Below are 26,051 nucleotides of genomic sequence, written 5' to 3'. Positions count from 1 at the left end.
ATATGTGACTGGTAGGTAATGAACTTGGAAATCAGTATTAAGTTGCGGAGGAACAACCAGCACCCCAAACAAGCATATTACCCTTGATAAAATGGTTGACTGGGTTTGTCAAATGAGCAAAAGTAGAACTGAGACTATTGTGAAACCATCGCATTCTGAGGCAGTAGTTGCACTGCACGTTTGTTCAGCGTTCTGCATTACCTGGCAGTAACAGTTATATGGTCCTTGGATGGCAGCCAGTATGCAGTTGCGGACGGACAACACCACCCCAAAGAAGTATATCACCCTTGATAAAAAGGTTGACTGGCTTGATCAAACGACCAAGCATAGCATGAACACTATTGTGAAACAACACAATTGCTTTCTGAGGCAGCAGTCGCTCTGCACGCTTGTGTAGCATTCTGCATTACCTGGCAATAACAGCGATATCGTCCCTGCGTGGGTTTGAACCACCAACCTTTCGGTTAACAGCCGAACGCGCTAACCGATTGCGCCACAGAGACTGACAACGTGCAACCCACATGTGTCGAGACAGGACGGCGGCTGCGGGAGGGTGTTTTTGGTTGTGTGGTCAACGATTGTGCCACAGAGACAGAGCAAAGCCCAGCAGGGGGGTAGAGAGAGGACCAGGTGGCTGTCTGGAGGTGCTCTGGTACTTCCTCTCCATACGGTAGCCCTTATTGTTTAAAATATGTGACTGGTAGGTAATGAACTTGGAAATCAGTATTAAGTTGCGGAGGAACAACCAGCACCCCAAAGAAGCATATTACCCTTGATAAAACGGTTGACTGGGTTTGTCAAATGACCAAATGTAGAACTGAGACTATTGTGAAACCATCGCATTCTGAGGCAGCAGTTGCACTGCACGTTTGTTCAGCGTTCTGCATTACCTGGCAGTAACAGTTATATGGTCCTTGGATGGCAGCCAGTATGCAGTTGCGGCCGAACAACACCACCCCAAAGAAGTATGTCACCACACGTGTCGAGACTGGACGGGGGACTGGGGGAGGGTGTTCCGATCTTTTTGGTTGTGGGGTAAACGATTGTGCAACAGAGACTGAGTAAAGCCAAGCAGGGACGTCGAGAGAGGACCGGGTAGCTGCATGGAGGTGCTCTGGTACTTCCTCTGCATACCGCCTTGATTGTTTAAAATATGTGAGTGGTGGGTAATGAACTTGGCAGTAAGTATGCAGTTGCTGAAGAACAACACCACCCCAAAGATGAATATGACCCTTGATAAAACGGTTGACTGCGTTCATCAAACAACCGTACTGGTTATAACATATTTGGTTATGCCATGGTTATAACATGCTTGGTTATAACATGGTATAAGCAACATAACTGTAATAACAGTTGCACTGCACGTTTGTGCAGCATTCTGCATTACCTGGCAATAACAGTGATATCGTCCCTGGGTGGGCTTGAGCCACCAACCTTTCGGTTAACAGCCGAACGCGCTAACCGATTGCGCCACAGAGACTGACAACGTGCAACCCACATGTGTCGAGACAGGACGGCGGCTGCGGGAGGGTGTTTTTGGTTGTGTGGTCAACGATTGTGCCACAGAGACAGAGCAAAGCCCAGCAGGGGGGTCGAGAGAGGACCAGGTGGCTGTCTGGAGGTGCTCTGGTACTTCCTCTCCATACGGTAGCCCTTATTGTTTAAAATATGTGACTGGTAGGTAATGAACTTGGAAATCAGTATTAAGTTGCGGAGGAACAACCAGCACCCCAAAGAAGCATATTACCCTTGATAAAACGGTTGACTGGGTTTGTCAAATGACCAAATGTAGAACTGAGACTATTGTGAAACCATCGCATTCTGAGGCAGCAGTTGCACTGCACGTTTGTTCAGCGTTCTGCATTACCTGGCAGTAACAGTTATATGGTCCTTGGATGGCAGCCAGTATGCAGTTGCGGACGGACAACACCACCCCAAAGAAGTATATCACCCTTGATAAAAAGGTTGACTGGCTTGATCAAACGACCAAGCATAGCATGAACACTATTGTGAAACAACACAATTGCTTTCTGAGGCAGCAGTCGCTCTGCACGCTTGTGTAGCATTCTGCATTACCTGGCAATAACAGCGATATCGTCCCTGCGTGGGTTTGAACCACCAACCTTTCGGTTAACAGCCGAACGCGCTAACCGATTGCGCCACAGAGACTGACAACGTGCAACCCACATGTGTCGAGACAGGACGGCGGCTGCGGGAGGGTGTTTTTGGTTGTGTGGTCAACGATTGTGCCACAGAGACAGAGCAAAGCCCAGCAGGGGGGTCGAGAGAGGACCAGGTGGCTGTCTGGAGGTGCTCTGGTACTGCCTCTCCATACGGTAGCCCTTATTGTTTAAAATATGTGACTGGTAGGTAATGAACTTGGAAATCAGTATTAAGTTGCGGAGGAACAACCAGCACCCCAAAGAAGCATATTACCCTTGACAAAACGGTTGACTGGGTTTGTCAAATGACCAAATGTAGAACTGAGACTATTGTGAAACCATCGCATTCTGAGGCAGCAGTTGCACTGCACGTTTGTTCAGGGTTCTGCATTACCTGGCAGTAACAGTTATATGGTCCTTGGATGGCAGCCAGTATGCAGTTGCGGCCGGACAACACCACCCCAAAGAAGTATGTCACCACACGTGTCGAGACTGGACGGGGGACTGGGGGAGGGTGTTCCGATCTTTTTGGTTGTGGGGTAAACGATTGTAAGTATGCAGTTGCTGAAGAACAACACCACCCCAAAGATGCATATCACCCTTGATAAAACGGTTGACTGCGTTCATCAAACAACCGTCCTGGTTATAACATATTTGGTTATGCCATGGTTATAACATTCTTGGTTATAACATGGTATAAGCAACATAACTGTTATAACAGTTGCACTGCACGCTTGTGCAGCATTCTGCATTACCTGGCAATAACAGTGATATCGTCGTGGTTACCTGGCAGTAACAGTTATATGGTCCTTGGATGGCAGCCAGTATGCAGTTGCGGACGGACAACACCACCCCAAAGAAGTATATCACCCTTGATAAAATGGTTGACTGGCTTGATCAAACGACCAAGTATAGCATGAACAATATTGTGAAACAACACAATTGCTTTCTGAGGCAGCAGTCGCTCTGCACGCTTGTGCAGCATTCTGCATTACCTGGCAATAACAGCGATATCGTCCCTGGGTGGGCTTGAACCACCAACCTTTCAGTTAACAGCCGAACGCGCTAACCGCTTGCGCCACAGAGACTGACAACGTGCAACCCACATGTGTCGAGACAGGACGGCGGCTGCGGGAGGGTGTTTTTGGTTGTGTGGTCAACGATTGTGCCACAGAGACAGAGCAAAGCCCAGCAGGGGGGTCGAGAGAGGACCAGGTGGCTGTCTGGAGGTGCTCTGGTACTTCTTCTCCATACGGTAGCCCTTATTGTTTAAAATATGTGACTGGTAGGTAATGAACTTGGAAATCAGTATTAACTTGCGGAGGAACAACCAGCACCCCAAAGAAGCATATTAACCTTGATAAAACGGTTGACTGGGTTTGTCAAATGACCAAATGTAGAATTGAGACTATTGTGTAACCATTGCATTCTGAGGCAGCAGTTGCACTGCACGTTTGTTCAGCGTTCTGCATTACCTGGCAGTAACAGTTATATGGTCCTTGGATGGCAGCCAGTATGCAGTTGCGGACGGACAGCACCACCCCAAAGAAGTATATCACCCTTGATAAAACGGTTGACTGGCTTCATCAAACGACCAAGTATAGCATGAACACTATTGTGAAACAACACAATTGCTTTCTGAGGCAGCAGTTGCTCTGCACGCTTGTGCAGCATTCTGCATTACCAGCGATATCGTTCCTGGGTGGGCTTGAATCACCAAGCTTTCGGTTAACAGCCGAACGCGCTAACCGATTGCGCCACAGAGACTGGCAACCTGCAACCCACATGCGTCGAGACAGGACGGCGGCTGCCGGAGGGTGTTTTTGGTTGTGTGGTCAACGATTGTGCCACAGAGACAGAGCAAAGCCCAGCAGGGGGGTCGAGAGAGGACCAGGTGGCTGTCTGGAGGTGCTCTGGTACTTCTTCTCCATACGGTAGCCCTTATTGTTTAAAATATGTGACTGGTAGGTAATGAACTTGGAAATCAGTATTAAGTTGCGGAGGAACAACCAGCACCCCAAAGAAGCATATTACCCTTGATAAAACGGTTGACTGGGTTTGTCAAATGACCAAATGTAGAATTGAGACTATTGTGAAACCATCGCATTCTGAGGCAGCAGTTGCACTGCACGTTTGTTCAGTGTTCTGCATTACCTGGCAGTAACAGTTATATGGTCCTTGGATGGCAGCCAGTATGCAGTTGCGGACGGACAACACCACTCCAAAGAAGTATATCACCCTTGATAAAACGGTTGACTGGCTTGATCAAACGACCAAGTATAGCATGAACACTATTGTGAAACAACACAATTGCTTTCTGAGGCAGCAGTTGCTCTGCACGCTTGTGCAGCATTCTGCATTACCTGGCAATAACAGCAATATCGTCCCTGGGTGTGCTTAAACCACCAACCTTTCGGTTAACAGCCGAACGCGCTAACCGATTGCGCCACAGAGACTGACAACGTGCAACCCACATGTGTCGAGACAGGAAGGCGGCTGCAGGAGGGTGTTTTTGGTTGTGTGGTCAACAATTGTGCAACAGAGACTGAGTAAAGCCAAGCAGGGACATCGAGAGAGGACCGGGTAGCTGGATGGAGGTGCTCTGGTACTTCCTCTGCATACCGCCTTGATTGTTTAAAATATGTGACTGGTGGGTAATGAACTTGGCAGTAAGTATGCAGTTGCTGAAGTCACTGCACGTTTGTTCAGCGTTCTGCATTACCTGGCAGTAACAGTTATATGGTCCTTGGATGGCAGCCAGTATACAGTTGCGGACGGACAACACCACCCCAAAGAAGTATATCACCCTTGATAAAATGGTTGACTGGCTTGATCAAACGACCAAGTATAGCATGAACACTATTGTGAAACAACACAATTGCTTTCTGAGGCAGCAGTCGCTCGGCACGCTTGTGCAGCATTCTGCATTACCTGGCAATAACAGCGATATCGTCCCTGGGTGGGCTTGAACCACCAACCTTTCAGTTAACAGCCGAACGCGCTAACCGCTTGCGCCACAGAGACTGACAACGTGCAACCCACATGTGTCGAGACAGGACGGCGGCTGCGGGAGGGTGTTTTTGGTTGTGTGGTCAACGATTGTGCCACAGAGACAGAGCAAAGCCCAGCAGGGGGGTCGAGAGAGGACCAGGTGGCTGTCTGGAGGTGCTCTGGTACTTCCTCTCCATACGGTAGCCCTTATTGTTTAAAATATGTGACTGGTAGGTAATGAACTTGAATCAGTATTAAGTTGCGGAGGAACAACCAGCACCCCAAAGAAGCATATTACCCTTGATAAAACGGTTGACTGGGTTTGTCAAATGACCAAATGTAGAACTGAGACTATTGTGAAACCATCGCATTCTGAGGCAGCAGTTGCACTGCACGTTTGTTCAGGGTTCTGCATTACCTGGCAGTAACAGTTATATGATCCTTGGATGGCAGCCAGTATGCAGTTGCGGACGGAGAACACCACCCCAAAGAAGTATATCACCCTTGATAAAACAGTTGATTGGCTTCATCAAACGACCAAGTATAGCATGAACACTATTGTGAAACAACACAATTGCTTTCTGAGGCAGCAGTTGCTCTGCACGCTTGTGCAGCATTCTGCATTACCTGGCAGTAATAGCTATATGGCCCTTGGATGGCAGCCAGTATGCAGTTGCGGACAGACAACACCACCTCAAAGAAGTATATCACCCTTGATAAAACGGTTGACTGGCTTCATCAAACGACCAATGAACATCACAATAGCATGAACACTATTGTGAAACAACACAATTGCTTTCTGAGGCAGCAGTTGCTCTGCACCCTTGTGCAGCATTCTGCATTACTAGCGATATCGTCCCTGGGTGGGCTTGAACCACCAACCTTTCGGTTAACAGCCGAACGCGCTAAACGATTGCGCCACAGAGACTGACAACATGCAACCCACATGTGTCGAGACAGGAAGGCGGCTGCGGGAGGGTGTTTTTGGTTGTGTGGTCAACGATTGTGCCACAGAGACAGAGCAAAGCCCAGCAGACAGAGCAAAGCCCAACCGTTTGATAAAACGGTTGACTGGGTTTGTCAAATGACCAAATGTAGAATTGAGACTATTGTGAAACCATCGCATTCTGAGGCAGCAGTTGCACTGCACGTTTGTTCAGCGTTCTGCATTACCTGGCAGTAACAGTTATATGGTCCTTGGATGGCAGCCAGTATGCAGTTGCGGACGGACAACACCACCCCAAAGAAGTATATCACCCTTGATAAAACGGTTGACTGGCTTGATCAAACGACCAAGTATAGCATGAACACTATTGTGAAACAACACAATTGCTTTCTGAGGCAGCAGTTGCTCTGCACGCTTGTGCAGCATTCTGCATTACCTGGCAGTAATAGCTATATGGCCCTTGGATGGCAGTCAGTATGCAGTTACGGATGGACAACACCACCCCAAAGAAGCATATCACCTTTGATAAAACGGTTGACTGCGTTCATCAAACGACCGAGTCTAGCATGGACGCTATTGTGAAACAAAACCAGTGCTTTCTGAGGAAGCAGTTGCACTGCACGTTTGTGCAGAGTTCTGCATTACCTGGCAATAAGAGTGACATCGTCTCTGGGTGGGATTGAACCACCAAACTTTCGGTTAACCGGCGAACGCGCTAACCAATTGCGCCACAACATCCAAATGTTAATGAGCTGAACAACCTAAACCCTTCATCCAATTTGAATGTGCATACTTTGAAGCGAAAGGTGAGAGGCTTTAATTAAAAGATGTTTCAGTAAACATGTAAATAAAATGTTAAAAAAAATCTGTTTTAAAGATATACCCAACTATACTTCATTAAAAGGAAAACAAATATCTCCTTGTATGTTATTCAGTCATTTATTCAGCATGATTGTCATGAATATTCTATTTTTACAAAACGGAAAATTTTGCTGCCACATTTATATACTGTAGATATAGTTTATCAACATACAAGAATGCACCAAATTCTATTTAAAAAAAGATATATCTTTTTTTTTTTTCCACTACAGGCTTAATCTCCAAAACCACTTATCAAAAATTACACCACTTACAGCAATCAAATTTAAAGAGGGGATGAAGAAAATCATATATTAAACATGTTGCAGGTATTATAGCCATGACTGTGAACAGCGAAGTGTAGTGTTTGCTTGTTTATGTGTATGCAAACAGTATTTTGATGTTCTGTAACAAATTTGTTTAATAGACACAGGTTATGATTTATTTATTTATTTTTTGCTATTACCTGGCTAACACTTCATACACAGAAAGAAAATCAAACGTGCTTGCCTAAAAATATGACCACTATTTCACACCTACTGTCTTTGTAGAGGAAAATGTACAATCCTGTACCATAGCCTCAAACATTTACAGCGAAACAAACTTGGGAAAATTTAATTCTGGGTCTGTAAACAGTTAAACAGCACCTCAAAGTGTCAGTCCAGATCAAAGTGGTGGCTACAGCGGCGTTTCTAGGAACTCCTGTTCCCTCCTGTAATGACTCGGGTCTTAGTTCAGTATGTGACTCCAGTCTAAGCTGTTGTGGTCTGATCCTTCTGTGAAGTGTTCAGGGCGAGCTGCATGGCCCAAATGCTCAGAGGCCTCATGTAGGCTAGAGAACGATAGATATTCTTCTCACAGTAGGCTTCTGGAGTCTGAAAGGCCATGCCCAGCTTCTCCCACACCGTCCGGTAGCAGCCCTCCGCTGTACGCATACCTTCCTCCTGCATTCCCTGAGGAAAAGGCAGATAGTTGCAGGCTTGAGGTAGTGTTTAATTCAGGATCACAATATCTCCACAACTTTAGAAACACCCACACTGTCAAGTATTATCAAGTCACTTTTAGGGTAGTAAATGTTAATTGTGCAGCTTGTACCCCAGTCACACATGGCTAGAAACTGATGGGCAACTTCTTGTCACTATGTAAGTCACCATCTCCTGAGTGGATGGCTATTGGTTGCTGGGTATGGTCACAAAAAGGTCTCTGCACCAAAAGCCTAATGATTGCTCTGGCCTCTAGCAGATTTTCACGGTTGCCTGAGAAAGGCACCAACATATCTGAAAACACACACTGAGCAGGAGTGAAACTAAAGCCCCTTTTTCATTGGTACTTACTTGGATCGACTTGGCACGGTTTGCCACAGTTTTAAGGGTTTTCCATTAGGTGACAGTACCTGGTACCAGGTACTAAAATAGTACCTGCTCAGACGGGATTCCAAGCAATCCGAGCAGGTAGAAAAATGTGATGTTGTCAGACTCCATGCCACAAAAATCAAAACCACATTTTTAAAAAATGGCTACAAAAAACAACAACAACAACAACACTTCCACGGTCCCTCCAGCGATTGCTCTAGTGACTAGTGGTTGCCAGGGGGTTGCCGACCAGTCTTTAGGCCTGTGTAACTGAGACATTTTCATAGAAGACGCTTAATTGCCTCTTTGCTGAGATTTAAGTAAAAAGACTGCATTAGAAATCAGGAAACAATCACATGAATCAAAAAGTATTCCATAACATAAACAGGTTTCTGCTTTAACAGAAACCCGTTTATCAATTCCAGTAACTCCTTAGCTTCTTATAAAAGCAAGAAAAAAGCACTTCACGTGTTTTGTTGGGAAAAAAAAAAAGAAAAAAGAAACAAAAAAAAGAATTTATGTATTTTGTGATCTTCACTATATGATTATTTTTATTTTATTAGTTATTTTGAGCTGGTATACACATTCACCTAACAAGCAAAAGATCCTTGGTTTGATCCCAGGAGGAGACAAATCCCTTTGGGGGTTGCATCAGGAAGGGCATCCAGCATAAAAATCCAACAAATCAAACGTGTAGGTACATATGATCCCTGCTGACTGAACAACTGTCCAGTGTATCCATGACCCAGAGTGACATTTTGAAAATGCTGCTTTTAAAAAATGATATAAGAAAAAGAGAAAAGATGACGATTGATAGATCGATCATACCTCATGGATCATTGTGGCTGCCAGCCCGTATACAACTCCAATCCACACTTCATCAGACTGGACACTGGAGCGATCAGGGACTCCTTCAGGGCGCATGCCATTGACTGCCCCCATCTGGCCTCCAGCAAAGCTCATTACATTCAAGTCAAACACAGATTTTAGTGCACTTTGGATCTTTTCTTTTGGAAAGGCCTAAAAGAAGAGAAGAAGCAATGATTAACCCATATAACTTCCTTCAGAAACATTCCTCGAGTAACATACATGTATTCTGGAGTCCCGCAGACGGAAAAGACATGATATTATGTTTTATTTATTTGCAATTGTACTTATTTTTAATTCTTTTTTAGGGAGTTAGTACAGTGCACGCATTACAATTAAAAAAAGAAACCATTAAAAAAAAATCTTTTGATAGTTTAAATCAATAATGTAAAGTCAGAGCTGTCGTGGCTTTTCAGCTACAAAATGTGTCAAACTTAGGTCTAGTCATTTAATGTCAAAAACCAAGCGTTCCCTTCAATCTTCCGGACATAAAAAGACATTCCTCCCATAATAGCTTCTCTTCATGGCATCCTGTTAAATTCAGAATGGAATTTAAAATATTCAGATTAAAAAAAAATCTTGAATAGAAAACTGAAAGTTGATTCTATTCATCTAAATGTAGCGTTTTTAGTGGGAGAAATCACTAGGATGAGTGATGAAATATTTCACCCTGAGCCTGGTTCTGTTGGAGGTTTCGTCCTGTTAAATGGGAGTTTTTGCTTCCCACTGTTACCACAGAGATTCGTTTGATTGTTGGGGGTTTCTCCAGTATAAAGTGGCTTGGAAATGAAGTTTGAACATTTTTAAACTTTGAATGAGCTTTACTTTAACAACAGTTTCCAGCGAGGTGTGATTTTTCCAGAAGGATTAGGAAACATTTCCTCCACTCTGGTGTACATGTTTCAATTTAGCTCCTCCCACATTAAGCTTGCAAAAGTCTAGAGCACAAAACAACAATAAAATAATAAACACATTTTTACAAGCACCGCTCTTGAACTGAACACTAATGCTAGCTCAATAAAAGACTTGCCTGAAATTCTCCGTCTCCGAGCCCAGATGCTCTCAGGAACCAGTGGCCAGCACACTGGTCCGACATGACACTGTTAGAAAGATCTCTCCCACTGCTGTCATAGTTGTAGTATTTGCCTGTGTTTGATGGGATGAGAAACAAAAAGGGAAGTCACTTTAGGTCTTCAAGCAGTCCACTGTCAAACATTATTTAAAAATAGCTAAAGACAGATGTGACATCTTTGAATACCAGCCACACATTACTTTTTATTACCAGCCTAAGAATAAGCATTTGTTTGTGCATTTTATCATCATCACTGACCAAAACATAAGAATTACGTTTTAAGTCAGGACTACATTGTTTGGACTCACCGTTCCACAGTAGTTTCTCAAAAGCAGCACTGCCTCTGTCCAACAGGTCTTTGTAGTGACGGTACAACTCCTCGCTGTCCAACAGTCTGGCCATTTTACACATCACACAGAGCGATGCCACCCACATACCACCACAGTAGGCACTAAAAATACAAATTTAAAAAAATTATACTAGAGTCAATATTTTTTTTACTAATATTACTTCTTTGTTAGATGCAAACTACTTTGGACCACATGAAAGAAAAATCTGGTTATCAAGTCTGATTCAGTACTTAGATTTACCCAAAACCTTTGCATGTAAAGCCAAAATATGTGTCTCTAAATTTTATTCTCACTATATTTGATTAAAAGGCAAATTATTACGAATATGCTTAAATTACTGATGGTATACAAGAGAAACCTGGTTTGAGGAGTCTCAATTTCTGTTGCAACATTCAGATGGCAGGCTCTGAATTTGGTGTAAAAAGCATGGAAGGCAGGCATCCTCTATGTATCACATTTATTTTATTGCAGAACAAACCATTTCCTGGGCTTCAATCAGATTGTTGAGCTATATCATTTGGAGCACAATTGATTCTGGAGATATGTCCAAATGCGCAGTTCTTTATTGAAATAGCTGGGAAGTCCCAGGAGTTGCCCTGCGGGCAGCCCTGTGGAAGCACTGCTTTCGAGATCACCCTTTGGTAAAGGCATTACCCCTAAGATCTACCATTTACTGCAAGATCAGATAGCTGACCCTCTTTCCAAAGTTAAAGGTTGCTGGGCCCAAGATCTGGCAGTGGACATTTCTCCAGCTGAATGGGAGTCATGTCTTCATAATATTATTACCATGCATAAGGAGATAGGCAGCAGATTCATCCAGTTAAAGATAATCCACAGGTGGTATTGAACACTGCAACAGTTGCACAAATGAGCCTTGATTCCTATGGACAATTGCTGGAGATGTGATAGCCAGAGTGCCTTGATTCTACATATTCTATGGAGCTATCCAGCACTTTGGGACTGGTGGGAAAATATCCTGGAGGTCATTTTCAGTGTTCTGAAAAGAACATTTCGCGTCTCACCAAAACTTTCCATGGTTAGTATAACCATAGAACATTCTGACTGCGACTTCTCCCCCCATATAAAAAAAAGCATCATCCTGCCTCTTACCAAGGCTAAACGGGTCTTGCTAAGACACCGGTAGGAAAAGTGCCCCCTTCCTTTGAAGAATGGTTAATGACGTTGGTTAAACATCCTACGAAAAAGTGACTCATGGTCTGTTAGACAAACTTTATCAGTATAACTGTATTTGGTCTCCTTTCACCAGCTGGCTTTCTGGAACTTGAGGTGCAGAATGAAATACAAGTTTGATAAATGTCGATTTTCTTGTTTTATTTACATCTAAAGTTTAAAATAAAAATGTTGAAACAAACAAACAAACAAACACAAAAAAAAAAAACCCAGCATGGAAGGATAGCTCCATCCTGCCTTGTATCAACAGTTCAGGTTGCTGGTGGTGCCTGTATAAATTTCAAAATTACTACTCCTGAACTCATCTTGCAAAACAAAACAAAAATCAACAACTTTCAAGATTAAAAAAAATGGACTAGTACATCTGATGTGTGTTTAGTACTTTGCCTACTTTCTTTCAGTGTCATCTTGAAGCACAAAATTAGCAAGTGAAAAATAAAAACAACCTTATTCTCCAGCTCAAATGAAGTCAGTTCAGATCTGTGAGAAGCTTCTGCATCGCCGGTCATCCCTGACCCCCAGTTTTCAAGTACAAAGACACATCATTGATGTGATACACATGTGCAATAATGTTATTATGCAGCAATAGGCCTGGGCTGCTGTGTTCTTACCTGTGTATAAAGACATTCTGTCTGTTTATACATCACTCAGCATTTAATCATTAGTTATTATTAATCTTTGACTGTCTTCCACAGTGTGTCTTTTGTCTCGTCTCCCTCCTCTTATTGCTAACTGCTTACAGCAAATGGCTGCCCTCCCTGAGCCTGGTTCTAATGGAGATTTCTTCCTGTTAAAAGATTTTTTTGCCTCCCCTTTTCATTTGTCACCAAGTGGTTGCTCAAAGTGGGTCATCTGCTCATTGGTGGTTTCTCTCTATTACTGCATGGTCTTTACCTTAAAATATTCAACATTTTGAGGTGCCTGTTTTTGTGATTTGGCATTATGTAATAAAAATAAAACTGAATTGACATGACTTTAATTGTCTAACTCTCACCTTGGTCCAGTCACTACCCAGCCATCATAGGTCTGGTCAGCATATCCAGAGTTCTCTATTAGGCCATCTCCGTCCAGGTCAAATTTCAACTCGGACTCCATCACTGCCTAATAGATAAACAAAATTTTTTAATATACATCCACCTTTGTATGTGATGTCTAAAATGATTTATCCTTCGCAGTCAGTGTAATTAAGAATGTGTCATCAGTTATACCTGGCAGATGGGCCACATGTCCTGGAGGTATTGCCTGTCCTGGGTAAGATGAAAGTCCCTGTATACCTGCAGGACAAACTTCAGGTTCAGGTCCTTCCAGTGTGCGGTGTCATGAATGAGGTAGGCATTCACCCTCACCCAGGGCTCGTCATCTAAAGAAAAAAAAGTTTCAAGAAACGATAATAGAAAGTGTCAGGAAGATGATTTTAATTCTGCTAAGGGCTGAACTGAAAAATAACTGCCTAAAAGGTACTCCAGCCATCAATCTTTTATTTATTTTTGTAACAAGAGCGCTCAAAGACTGCAACTCCCCGCAAAGGGCAAGGAAGGGGTATACTAAAACTCTGGTATTTAAGATGATTTTAATACAATACAACAACATCATCCGGTTACGACATGATTGTGACATCGTCGGGTGTCATATTTAAAAAATAAAGTGTGTTGCACAGCTCTCTACATTCCATTTCATAGACACGCTGCTTCCAACAGGCCTTTGTTGGAAATAAAATGTAAGTAAGGTTTTTGCCTTTGTCATACCTGGGTCTCCGATGTCATGAGGCACCACATTTTTGGTTTTGACGGGAGAATACTGTCCGCTCATTAGGTGGAGTCTCTCCGTGAGGTCTTGCTGAACCACACTGCCAGCTGAGAAGAGGGTAATGCTGTAAAACTAGGTCTTAGGATGGCTCTTTATGAAACACACAAGCTTAAGACCACAGATAAAAATGCACACTACACTCACCAATGTCGTACTGCAAACTCAAGGCAAGTTTGGGCCACAGCATGATAAGTGCAAAAGAGGCGTAGAAGTGCACATCATATGTGTTGTACATTCTGTACTCCTGACCTGGAAAACAGGTAATGTGTGGTCAAAGCACAAGCTTACACACACACACACACACGCACACACGCACACACTAGCCCAGACTGTGAGAGCAACATAAAACTGGAAATGTTTTGTTTAACAAAATAACAAATGCTAAACTGTAACACTTTTATGTTAGTATGCACCTAATTAATTGTTACCATCTACATGTCACAGTTGAAGGATATGAGTTTCATTTTTCATAACTTCCCTACACCCCTTTTCTTGCCTACCTTCTAGGTAAGCGAAACGTCCATACTCCTTGATGACAGTGGGTTGAGCTGGCAGACCTCCGTCCTCGCTACGTATGCCGCCACTGATGTCAACATCCTCCATTATCTCCGTCCACACGGTCCCACCATCCGCCACAAAGTATAACTCGTTAAACAGTGCTGACTTATACCAGGAAGGTAGAGAACTGCAGCGCATGAGAGAAATAGAAAGTAAAAAAGTGCTTAGCTACTGGGGTTACGAACTAATATACCACATTTTTTAATATCAGCTGTAGATGTTTGTGACCTGCAAAGCTTTCAGTGCTATAAAAACTAATTATAGATAGTTAAATATAGAGCTCAACAAAATAAAATACAGTATGACAAAACAAAGAGCCCAATAAGGACGAAATTTATAAACATTTACAATGCAACATACAATGCAATAAAATGCTCTGTATAAAGCTCTGTTTAATATAGTAAAGTGGCTCTATAAATTGTACTGAATAAATTCAATGAAGCAAATTAAAACACCACAAATGGCTTTCTGAATATACTACAAGAAGCAAACTCTGCCATTAAACTGTATCTGTCCACAGTGCAATAACAGGCAATAAAGCACCTGTCCCGCAGTATGGGTCTCTGCCACTCCTCAATGCTTTTCTCCCACTGCTTGTAGTGTGTTAGGGCATAATGGCTGAGTGAGGGGGATGCATCCCCTTTGGTCCCAAAGTAACGAGTGTATCTCCTGCAAACAATAAAAAAAACAACAACCCAAGTTTAAAAATCCGACACACTCATCAACACAATTGTATGTATATAAAAAAGGTGTATATATATATATATATATATATATATATATATATATATATATATATATATATATACACACACACACACACACACACACACACACACACAGTGGGGCAAAAAAGTATTTAGTCAGCCACCGATTGTGCAAGTTCCCCCACTTAAAATGATGACAGAGGTCAGTAATTTGCACCAGAGGTACACTTCAACTGTGAGAGACAGAATGTGAAAAAAAAATCCATGAATTCACATGGTAGGATTTGTAAAGAATTTATTCGTAAATCAGGGTGGAAAATAAGTATTTGGTCACCTCAAACAAGGAAAATCCCTGGCTCTCACAGACCTGTAACGTCTTCTGTAAGAAGCTTTTCTGTCCCCCACTCGTTACCTGTATGAATGGCACCTGTTTGACCTCATCATCTGTATAAAAGACACCTGTCCACAGCCTCAACCAGTCAGACTCCAAACTCCGCCATGGCCAAGACCAAAGAGCTTTCGAAGGACACCAGGAAAAGAATTGTAGACCTGCACCAGACTGGGAAGAGTGAATCTACAATAGGCAAGCAGCTTGGTGTGAAAAATTCAACTGTGGGAGCAATCATCAGAAAATGGAAGACATACAAGACCACTGATAATCTCCCTCGATCTGGGGCTCCACGCAAGATCTCATCCTGTGGGGTCAAAATGATCATGAGAACGGTGAGCAAAGATCCCAGAACCACACGGGGGGACCTGGTGAATGACCTGCAGAGAGCTGGGACCAAAGTAACAAAGGTCACCATCAGTAACACACTACAACGGCAGGGAATCAAATCCCGCAGTGCCAGACGTGTTCCGCTGCTGAAGCCAGTGCATGTCCAGGCCCGTCTGAAGTTTGCCAGAGAGCACATGGATGATACAGCAGAGGATTGGGAGAATGTTATGTGGTCAGATGAAACCAAAGTAGAACTTTTTGGTATAAACTCAACTCGTCGTGTTTGGAGGAAGAAGAATACTGAGTTGCATCCCAAGAACACCATACCTACTGTGAAGCATGGGGGTGGAAACATCATGCTATGGGGCTGTTTTTCTGCCAAGGGGACAGGACGACTGATCCGTGTTAAGGACAGAATGAATGGGGCCAAGTATCGTGAGATTTTGAGCCAAAACCTCCTTCCATCAGTGAGAACTTTGAAGATGAAACGAGGCTGGGTCTTCCAACATGACAATGATCCAAAACACACCGCCCGGGCAACAAAGGAGTGGCTCCGTAAGAAGCATTTGAAAGTCCTGGAGTGGCCTAGCCAGTCTCCAGACCTCAACCCCATAGAAAATCTGTGGCGGGAGTTGAAAGTCCGTGTTGCTCGGCGACAGCCCCAAAACATCACTGCTCTTGAGAAGATCTGCATGGAGGAATGGGCCAAAATACCAGCTACTGTGTGTGCAAACCTGGTAAAGACCTATAGTAAACGTTTGACCTCTGTTATTGCCAACAAAGGTTATGTTACAAAGTATTGAGTTGTATTTTTGTTATTGACCAAATACTTATTTTCCACCCTGATTTACGAATAAATTCTTTACAAATCCTACCATGTGAATTCATGGATTTTTTTTTTTTCACATTCTGTCTCTCACAGTTGAAGTGTACCTCTGGTGCAAATTACTGACCTCTGTCATCATTTTAAGTGGGGGAACTTGCACAATCGGTGGCTGACTAAATACGTTTTTGCCCCACTGTATGTATGTATGTATGTATGTATGTGTATATATATATATATATATATATATATATACACACATACATACATACATACATACATACATACATACAAACAGCTGCTAGTTTAAGTGAAAATACGTTGATTTTTTTTTTTTTTTGCATAAATAAAAGTTGTGGAGTTGTAAAGTATCTTGTCTAGTGTCAATTATATCGTCAGTTATATAAATATTTTTGGTCATATCGCCCTGCTCTAATATATATGAATGTATATTTTGTTGCCCATCACCTTCAGAAATGCTTTTTTGCTGTAGTTATAATAAGTAAGCAAAATTCAAACAAGCTGTTTTACATTTAGCAACAGCAAAGACTCACAACACAGGAAACATGCTAATAAGATAAAGTGCTTCTTTACAAAGTAGCCCATAGTTGAAAAATGCAGTATTAAGCCTTCCAGCACATTTTGGTGACTTTTTTGTCTTTTATAAAAGCAACATACTGTCTGTGTATTTCCTTTTTGTGTTTGAGCTACCTCATGTGCTCCTTCTCCCGAGACCCAAAGGTAATTTTGGGCATGTCCCAGGCCAAGCAGAACTCCAATGAGTTATGGCCCTGAGCCGGCACCGAGCAGCCCACAGCTACTGCTGCAGCTACCTTTTCTCCTTTGACTGTTGGTGGGCTGGATCCTGCAGAGGGAAGACAGACAAGAGGTTACTAACTTGTTGTAAACTCTAATATTTCAGAGATGACTTTAGAGACAATGAAAATAATATAATTTGTTTTCAGTGTCTTACAGTAAGTGTCATTTTCAAATATTTTTGTGGCATTTTGTGCTTTTTTAAAGAGAGAAAAGTAAAGAAATGACAGCAAGTGACAGCAAAAGATATGCAACTAATCCAGGGTTGTACTTGGAGGACTGGGATGTGGCTTTAGAAGACCATTTGTCCTGCAACCATACATGCCAACCCTCCTGATTTTTCCGGGAGAATCACGAATTTTAGTACCCCTCCCGAAAATCTCCCGGAGCCACCGTTCTCCCAAATGTCTCCTGATTTTCCACCCAGACAACAAAAATGAAAAACCATATCCCAGAATTCATAGCGCGGCCCAGCCAATTCCAGTTTCCAACAATGGCGGAAGCTACTTAGTTTTAATATTACTCTTATTTGTTCCTGAGTAAATCGGTTTGGCTGAGATTAAAGTTATTAGATTAGATTAAATCAGTGGTTTTTAACCTGGGTTCGATTGAACCCTAGGGGTTCGGTGAGTCGGTCTCAGGGGTTCGGCAGAGTTTCCGCCATGACATGCACGGCTCATTTTGTGCACCAGTAAAAAACATATGAATGTATTGAATTTGAAAAAAATCATATTTTATTTTTCACTAAAGAGGAGTTCAGTGACTGCACATATGAAACTGGTGGGGTTCGGTACCTCCAACAAGGTTAAGAACCCCTGGATTAAATAAATCTTTATTAATCCCTCAGGAGGGTTCCTCCGGGGGTTTTCACACAGCTGAATAAACGTCAAACAGAAAACTGATTAAACAGAAGTGTGAGACGGTCGAGAATTTACGCCAGCGTCCGATTATATTTAGATAGCAAGGAGCAGTCAGCAGAGTTTCACTCCACTGAGAGAGCTCATGACGTAATTCTAAAGGCGAGACCGTCACAGTCGCTCACTACTGGCCTACCCGGCTTTTGGAGGACCCGGCCCACTTAGACCACAAAGGCCGGGTCCTCAGGTGGATGCTGCCTCTGAATTTGGACAGCCCCAGCTGGGGGACAGTAGGCTAATAATGGTGACATTTAACTTACTTAATTTTAATAATTAAGTAATTTTAACTTAATTTTTTGTATATGTGTATGCATATGTATATGTATGCCCCTCCCCCTCTTTTTTTTTGAATGTCTCCCTAATTCTGAGGTCTCAAGGTTGGCAAGTATGCCTGCAACGATGACTCACAATTTAATAAATAACTTTAATGAAATAAAATTTGATTCACACACTACGTCTTGTTTTCTTTCATTCCACATCTTTTTAAGCTACTTTAAATATGGTTACACTAAAATCTAGAAAACATTTTGTGTTCTCTTCTACTAATTTGAATGCCACAGTGGGGATTTATTTAGCATTAATCTTGTTTCATTCTACTTTTTAGACATCTGTCTTCTCTCTGCACAGTATATTTTTCTAAGTGTTGACCTGTAGGAGAGTCCAGTCGTCCATCATCGATGAGGTCATTCCACAGACTGAAGCAGGGTCCCTTTGGACTGAACGCTGTCTGGTGGCTGATCTCCCTGTCAGACTGGCAACGTGCACACAAACACACTCTTGTTGGCAAATCTAAAGAATAATACTCATTAATACCAACAGATTACATTTACGAATCCATTTCAAAACAACAGAGACTATTGTTAAAAGTCCAGAGTTCATTCCCAGGGAAATACTTGTACGCCTAGTTAACACACAAACCTTCTTACAGCTGCTAAAAATCATACCTGCTCTCGGGCTGCGATGCACAGAGTGTAAGGGTTCACTGCAGTACAGTGATGAAGTAGGACCCCAGACACTTCCTGCCCCTCCTTCTCCAGGTGAAATGGTTCATTCCAGTGTCCGCCACACTTGTCGTCCTTTTGTCCTGATCCGTTGACCATGGTAAACATAATCAAGACCTCAAGATCGTACTCATTCTTGTTCTCTATGTCCCACACCAATACTGCAACTGGGAGACTTGAGTCCTGAGAGGATGTAGATGTAGATGATGAGTTAACCTTTATAAAACTAACATGTAAACACATGTCCTCTAAAATGAATGATAGGGTAAACATTTGTAATTACAGGAGCTAAAAACGAATAAGATAAAGTACAGAAACTACAGAAAATCTACTACTAAGAAGTTCTTGGGAAACACATCAGTATTATTCCTTATTAGACCATATAATCTGCTAATGAACATCCTGTTCATCCGTCTTTTTATGTGTGGTTTCACTGTGCAGCACCTGTGATCATCCCTGTTTTTTTTTTCTTTCTCAAGTGCTTTATAAATACCGTGGTGTGGTATGATGTAGTTCAGCAGTCCCCAAGCTTTTTTGCGCCACGGACCGGTTTAATGTCAGACAATATTTTCACAGAGGGCCTTTAAGGTGTCGCGGATAAATACAACAAAATAAAATGATACGACCAAGATAAAAACTGTATTTTGTAAATATAATAATAAGCACAAATTCACTGTGTAATTGTGTAACTTTATTAGCAGCGTCTTCCTGAAGCACGCCAACAACATTGAGAGTAACATCCTCTTCTCTGAGCCTTAATGCTCTCTGGTCGCTATGGTATTGTGTAAATATTTATTTCAAAATAAGACACACAACTACATCATGGGAAAGACTGAGGGAAACAGAGTTAACGGTAAAAACTCTGAAAACCATAAATTCCCCACCCGAGCCTCAAGTCTCGCAGCCCAGTACCAAACAACTCCGGGGTTGGGGACCGCTAGTGTACTTGATTTGTTGGGTAATAGTGGACCTTTTTTTAGCACTTTAACTGCAGTTTACCAGCTTTTTACCTAGTAAAAATTACTAATTGAGTACAATAAAGGAGGGAGTTCAACTGTAGGTTACCTGATAATCATGAGGGATGACTGGGGAAATCTGTCTGCAGGTCAGGGTGACGTTCTGTCCTGGCAGGTCGTAAACCGTCCAGGCGCGAGGATACAAGGCGTGATAGAAGGCGTACTCCCCGCAGTAGCCCCAGTTCCAGCCTTGTAATGTAGGTGGACGCTCTACAGATAACACCTGCTGGTAAACAGTTTTTCCTTCACGACGCAAACACACAGTAAACTGTGAACACAGAAAAATGAGAAAAGGGACATGTTGACAGATAATCGTTTTATGGTATGTCTTTGGAGACAAAACATTTGCACAGTCATTACAAAGAAACCTCAATTTGTTCAGTGTTGTAGGCATTAGCCAGAGATGCCCAAATGTGAGCTATTAGTAAAGCCATAAAGTCTTGATGAGAAGCTTTTAAAACCTGGAGCAAATACACCAAACCTTTTAAGCATTTTTAAAATCAGGTTTGACTGATTCTACGAGTGCAGTTTCTGTTTCCCAGTGACCACTGAAGTTACAGCTCTAATATTTTTCTCAAGTCATCTAAGCAAGGAAGTGCTTACTTTGACTGCCTTGTCATTCTACATTGTGATATTTCTCAAGGCGAAAGTGCTCCCAGCTGCCATTTGCACACTGAGATGAAGACAACAATAGTACTCGTGACAATAAAAAATACGTGGGCGGGTTGTTCCAGTACCATGGAGTCACACCCTCTCTCAAAACATTCTAGCTCAATGTAGTTACTGCATGAGAAAAGGTTCTGGTATGAAACGAAAACGTGCCGAACAGAATACACTGGAAATAACACTCATCTCACCACAGAGGCCCAATAACTATAGAATCGAACACCTAAAATAATAAAAACTTTTTTTTGATCATTTGTGCCCACACATGATTTTTTTTTTTATCATGAGTGGGCAATACAGCTTTTCATGTTTTTATGATATCTACACCAGCTGATAAGCAGGTACTTATTTGTAAAGTGAGACTCTGCCAGCGATAGGAGGACATTATTTTCTGACTTCCAAAGAAACAAAATGCATTGTAATCCAATTTTTTTTGTTTTTTCAGTTCATTACAGAATGCATTCTGTCATGTCAGCCACTGTAATCACCTGATTGGGTATGACTGTTTTGTAGTGGTACATCCCAGGATTAAGTTGCCATCTGCAGAACTCCCCCCTCCAACCTCTTGTGATGGTACCTCCTCCAATGCCGCCAAGTGGAGCACCTGTGAATCAGAGAACAGAGTCAACATTGCAAAAACTGGATGATCCTAAGCAGCATGACAGGAAAGTCTACAAACACACTGGTCGCTCTTCATGAGGTTGCAAAGTATTTCCTACTGTGAGACTTTAACAGGTTCTCAATGATCCCAATTTGTTTGCACACTATTGATCATGATTACATTTAAAGTAAACAGAACTGTGTTTTATGTTAAGATTTATCATAAAAAAAGTTGCAAAAAAATTGAGCATCAGTCTGTAAAAACACTCACCGTAGATTTGGCGTAAGGGTTGGGCACCAAACATATCAATGAACGGAGCCTTCTTTTCCACCTGCGTCTTCTTGTACCAAAACTTTAGATACCTGGATGAACACAAGCAACAGGAATATCTAGAAATACTGAGACACTGATCTGGTTTTGTTGAAGAGCATTGATTGGGAATGCTTTAACAATCAGAGATTTAGAAAATTACCAGGCCAGTCACACGAGCACGCCTTTTCTCCTTGCTCGTTTGTTTTTGTGTTAAAAGCACCTTTTCAGCCAAAGCTGAATCAAACAATTTGCACACACCAGCAGGCTGTGAGAAAAAAGGGAGTTGTGCAACTGCTTAACGGAAGTGCCTGCAAAAGTAGTCGACGTGACAGGTCTGCTTTGATCTTGGTCACGTTAACAGTTGGATTCTAGCATGTGTAAATGTGTGGGTGGGCCCTGCACTTCCTTTCAAGCAAGAATACATTGTAAAATAATTAGGCCACGTTACAAAAGGATTCAAACTGCTTTCAGAGCCTGAGAGTTGAGTCATTAATCTGTTTGCACTCTGATCTAAGATCTATAGCACAAGGCTGTTTGTTTAGCACAAGCCTTCGTTACATTTACAGCTAAGACATCTTTATTTACGGTCTCTGGCTTTTAGCTCATTTTCTTAATGCGCAGTGGGTTTTTATGCTTTTATTTTAAAAGTCAAGACTTTTGAGCCTCGAGTGTTCTTGAAGGGTCTTTGAAGAGCTTTGGGAAAATGACCATGATAAATCTGCAGCAAGCTGACAGGTTGCTGAACAAGACCAGTGACTCTGCGATCAACTCTGTACACACTGCAATTTGTTACATTTTATTGGCTTCTCTATTTGGATGCCTGAGCACAGAATCCTCCCTGAGGGCAAGACAGCAATCAGCAAAGCAGCACCCTGGCTGAGTCTTTTATGTTATTTGAGATATAGGCATCTGCAGTGGCAGTCATCAAAGAATACCTTTTTTTAGCCAAGGTGGTGAGCCGCAGAGACCCCAATGATGGGATGTCACACAGGTTGCAAATATGAGTTTTTTAGCACAAAAGACCACCTCAGTTCTTTGTCATAAAGGTTAATGTTTTACATTGTTATGATGTCAGTTTAGGTGGTCTTTAATATAGGAAGTTGTTCATTTACAACCATTTTCCATAGTGTGTGTCTTTTCTTCTGTCTCCCTCCCCTCAGCCCAAATGGTCGCAGCAAATGACTGCCCCGCTGAGCCCATTCCATTTCAATTCCATTTTATTTATATAAAGCTAAATCACAGCAACAGTTGCCTGAACAGGCGAGTTATACTTTAAGGTAAAGACTACGATAACAAACAAAAAAACCCCAAAATCATATGAACTGATTTGGCAACAGTGGGAAGAAAAAACTCTTTTTTTTTTTTTTTTTTATCAGGAAGAAACCTCGGGCAGAGCCAGGCTCAGGGAGGGGCCATCTGCTGTTATTGTTTGCAGTCAGGTGAGCTATATGAATCCATTTTAATTGGATTACAAACAACACTTGTGCAGCATTAAAATAGGAAAGACCTACAGACCAGAATTATTGTTAAGGTTTCAGCCACAGAGAGCTTTCTACTTGCTGTGAGGAAGATCCTGTGCAACAGCAGAACTGCTGTGCATGACAGTGTAGTTCCAAACAATAACTTCAGAGCAGAGTTCAAACCAGAGGTAGAACAATGGTCTATCAATACAGCTCCAGTCATGGTGAAAAGGATTCGTTAAACCATGTTATTTGAAGCTACAGCAGGGTAGGCCATCGTCAGGATTTTGTTATTCTGTACAAAAGCAAACAATGGTCAGACTCTGGTGCAGATCTATGAATGCAGACCAGTCTGTGAACCTCAACCTAAGCTGTGTGAGCTCAAGCGGGCATCTTTTCCACAGTGAGTCTGAAAAACAGTCCACTGTGTCACACAGTGTGCCAATTAAGATGTAGGGAAACACGCTAGCTTTTCTTTTCTTTCCCAAGTCAAGGAGCAGTCCTAATGACTGGTGAGCCTCGCAGAGTCACTCTGATAGACACATACTCCTCCGTCAAGGCACATTGTCAGGATTTAAACAGTACCACAGCTGGCTGTACAGTCCACTAAAGCTGCAGAATGTACTACTTTGCATCTCAGATATCAGCAGGTTCCAGAAAAAAACAGTCACTGCAGGCGTCGAAGGCCAGGCTGGATATTTGTCTCTAGGTGGAGGCAACATTAAAAGCATTAAGATCATGTTTGTGGGATGGTGAATGCTTAACCTCGCTCGCTGCCTTTATTGCTGCAGAGGTTTTAAAGTCAAAGAGCAGTAAATGACATGCACTTTGAACTTGGCACTGACCTGGAACCAGAGTTGACAGACGATAGGAAAAGAAGTTTAACTACTATATTTATTAACACAGGAAACCCTCGGAACATTTTGCATTACTGCTTAACTTGTATGTATTGCAACAAAAAAGTTCAACTTATGTAAATAAGATTTTCGTGAGCATCATTTGGGATTTTGCTCCAGAGTAAACTAAACTGATGCGCTGGGAGCACTGCAGAAGAAACTAAAAAAAATGGACTCCTGCAGCTGGCCGTCTTGATGCTTAATTTTCAGAGAAGCACCAGTAACATTTTCAGGTCAACACTGCACTTGCAGGCTTGTGCTCAGGTGTGATCTGAGAAACGTGACACTATAGTCTGATGCCTCCCATGGCTCTCCACCATGTTAACATGAATATTGTAAAGTGAATAGTAAACAGGCTGGCTGCATTGAGGTGTAACATGAAGCAGGCAGGGTGTGCTGAGAAAAAGATCTAACCTGACTCCAAGGCCGATATGCCCCCAGATGTTGGCCAGAGAGACGTCTTTTGCTTGAAAGGGCTTTCTCTTCTCCTTGAACTCGTGCGCCAGACAGATACGCCAACCTTCCTTGGGCACATTGTATCCCATTTCCTTAGAGACATACCTGCTCATGAGGTCTGCTGTGGATTTCTCACTCCACTCTGAAGTCATTTTGCAGACTTTTGAACAATGACAATGAAACTTCAGGTCTTCAAACACTTACAAGCAGGGAGTTGCCAACAACTATTGTAACCAGAGCCAGCTTACAGTGCCCTCACCACGGACCAAAACCACTAATGTGGTAGTCAGTCACAGGTTTCAGGAGTAATAAAAGCGCCGGTGTCATTCCAGTGGGTTAAACCTGTTCTCCACTGATAAGCTCTTAAGGCTTGCTCAGTGAATGAATCCAAATTTAAGTTGGAAGTTCCTGTGCCATTCTTTAGTTGTAGCATTCATCCAGTGTTTTCATATCCTCATGGGCGTCTTGAATCAACCCCCCACCCTTTGATTTCTGTTTTGGTCGACCCCCTCCCCACCCACTCCTCAGCACTGAGTCCGGATGTGGATATGCAGCTGTCAGCACCGACGGATGGGTGGATGGATAGCTGACGGCGAAATACCAGCAGAAATTTTTAGCCGAAACACCTAAGAACAGAACAAAAAGCAATGGTTAAAATGCGGCAATCACATTTACACTGTGCACATTCAGAGGGCCAACATCAAGTAACAGCCGTTTAGCTGCAATGCAGAAAACACACAATATAATCGCACCTTAAACGGTGACCACGGAACGCCTCTTTGCTTTAAAGCCGTGCAACAGAATGCGACTTTACAAGTTAGCCCGCTTCTAAGAGCAAGAGACGCATAAAAATGAGTTTGAAAATACCAGAGGGACAGCGTTATCCATATCCAGACTCGAGCGGACCTCAGTGAAGTGCCTGTAGCTTCTGCTAGCTCGGCGCCCAGTATGCAAAACCTTTTTGCCTGTCATAGATATCGAGAAACTTTTGCCCCTTTCGTTGTCTATCAGGCATCAATATTCTCAAGCCACGTTCTGATAGCGCCCCTTTTTATAAACTCGATAGCGCCAAGCTTCAATCAGAGCACTAACTTTTTATTAGATCTAACAGAGGAAGCGTTAACTGTTACGATTACACGGAGTAATAAATAGCAGTTAATGATGCCTGACAAAGCTGACTCTGGGTCTAGTAGGGGAACGAGAGCGCAAAAAAAAAAAAAAAAAAAAAAGCCTCCGTTGGAGACCATACCATTTAGACGGAAAAGGGGAGGTGGAGTCATTCTGGTCTTCAACTATTCATTTAAGTTATACTTGACACTGTATGCATGGTATAATATGAATATGAAATTCAACAGAATATTCAAAATTTTTGTCTGTCTTAATTCAAAACTTTCAACATAAATTCTACAAATCAAAGATTCTTTGTAATCACTTCCGTATATGTTACCATAGCAACATCACACACTCGCTTGCTATATTTTTTAATATATCCAAATTTTAAATAACGTA

At 42.4% G+C, this 26,051-nt stretch overlaps 1 protein-coding gene and 8 non-coding genes across 10 annotated transcripts; all 9 read right to left on the bottom strand.

The window, feature by feature from the left end:
* Nucleotides 1-429: 429 nt before the first annotated feature.
* trnan-guu (transfer RNA asparagine (anticodon GUU)) lies at nucleotides 430-503 on the bottom strand. Its single transcript has one exon. It is a non-coding gene; the product is annotated as a tRNA-Asn (tRNA).
* Nucleotides 504-1,406: 903 nt separating this feature from the next.
* Nucleotides 1,407-1,480, bottom strand: trnan-guu (transfer RNA asparagine (anticodon GUU)). Its single transcript has one exon. It is a non-coding gene; the product is annotated as a tRNA-Asn (tRNA).
* A 615-nt stretch (nucleotides 1,481-2,095) lies between these two features.
* trnan-guu (transfer RNA asparagine (anticodon GUU)) lies at nucleotides 2,096-2,169 on the bottom strand. Its single transcript has one exon. It is a non-coding gene; the product is annotated as a tRNA-Asn (tRNA).
* Nucleotides 2,170-3,176: 1,007 nt separating this feature from the next.
* trnan-guu (transfer RNA asparagine (anticodon GUU)) lies at nucleotides 3,177-3,250 on the bottom strand. Its single transcript has one exon. It is a non-coding gene; the product is annotated as a tRNA-Asn (tRNA).
* Nucleotides 3,251-3,855: 605 nt separating this feature from the next.
* Nucleotides 3,856-3,929, bottom strand: trnan-guu (transfer RNA asparagine (anticodon GUU)). The gene has a single exon. It is a non-coding gene; the product is annotated as a tRNA-Asn (tRNA).
* A 615-nt stretch (nucleotides 3,930-4,544) lies between these two features.
* Nucleotides 4,545-4,618, bottom strand: trnan-guu (transfer RNA asparagine (anticodon GUU)). The gene has a single exon. It is a non-coding gene; the product is annotated as a tRNA-Asn (tRNA).
* Nucleotides 4,619-5,112: 494 nt separating this feature from the next.
* trnan-guu (transfer RNA asparagine (anticodon GUU)) lies at nucleotides 5,113-5,186 on the bottom strand. Its single transcript has one exon. It is a non-coding gene; the product is annotated as a tRNA-Asn (tRNA).
* An 821-nt stretch (nucleotides 5,187-6,007) lies between these two features.
* Nucleotides 6,008-6,081, bottom strand: trnan-guu (transfer RNA asparagine (anticodon GUU)). The gene has a single exon. It is a non-coding gene; the product is annotated as a tRNA-Asn (tRNA).
* Nucleotides 6,082-7,000: 919 nt separating this feature from the next.
* gba2 (glucosidase, beta (bile acid) 2) lies at nucleotides 7,001-25,733 on the bottom strand. Of its 2 annotated transcripts, none has more exons than XM_085153916.1 (18): nucleotides 25,295-25,733; nucleotides 24,501-25,168; nucleotides 21,689-21,780; nucleotides 21,306-21,421; nucleotides 20,201-20,419; nucleotides 19,079-19,318; nucleotides 18,783-18,885; nucleotides 17,113-17,266; nucleotides 14,697-14,822; nucleotides 14,096-14,280; nucleotides 13,740-13,844; nucleotides 13,535-13,642; nucleotides 12,998-13,149; nucleotides 12,784-12,890; nucleotides 10,557-10,699; nucleotides 10,207-10,322; nucleotides 9,138-9,329; nucleotides 7,001-7,910 (listed from the first exon to the last, which is right to left on the bottom strand). In XM_085153916.1, exons 2-18 carry the CDS (start codon nucleotides 24,692-24,694, stop codon nucleotides 7,710-7,712), a joined length of 2,553 nt encoding a protein of 850 aa, XP_085010042.1. In that variant the 5' UTR covers nucleotides 24,695-25,168; nucleotides 25,295-25,733; the 3' UTR covers nucleotides 7,001-7,709. The 2 variants fall into 2 exon arrangements, with proteins under 2 accessions (XP_085010042.1, XP_085010043.1); XM_085153917.1 differs by having other exon boundaries at nucleotides 25,410-25,733.
* Between the last annotated feature and the right edge of the window lie 318 nt (nucleotides 25,734-26,051).

Source organism: Neolamprologus multifasciatus, chromosome 3 (assembly GCF_963576455.1).
Source record: "Neolamprologus multifasciatus chromosome 3, fNeoMul1.2, whole genome shotgun sequence".
Taxonomy (NCBI): domain Eukaryota; kingdom Metazoa; phylum Chordata; class Actinopteri; order Cichliformes; family Cichlidae; genus Neolamprologus; species Neolamprologus multifasciatus.
Note: the sequence above shows the minus strand (reverse complement) of the source record. Positions and strands in the feature narration are given on the sequence as shown.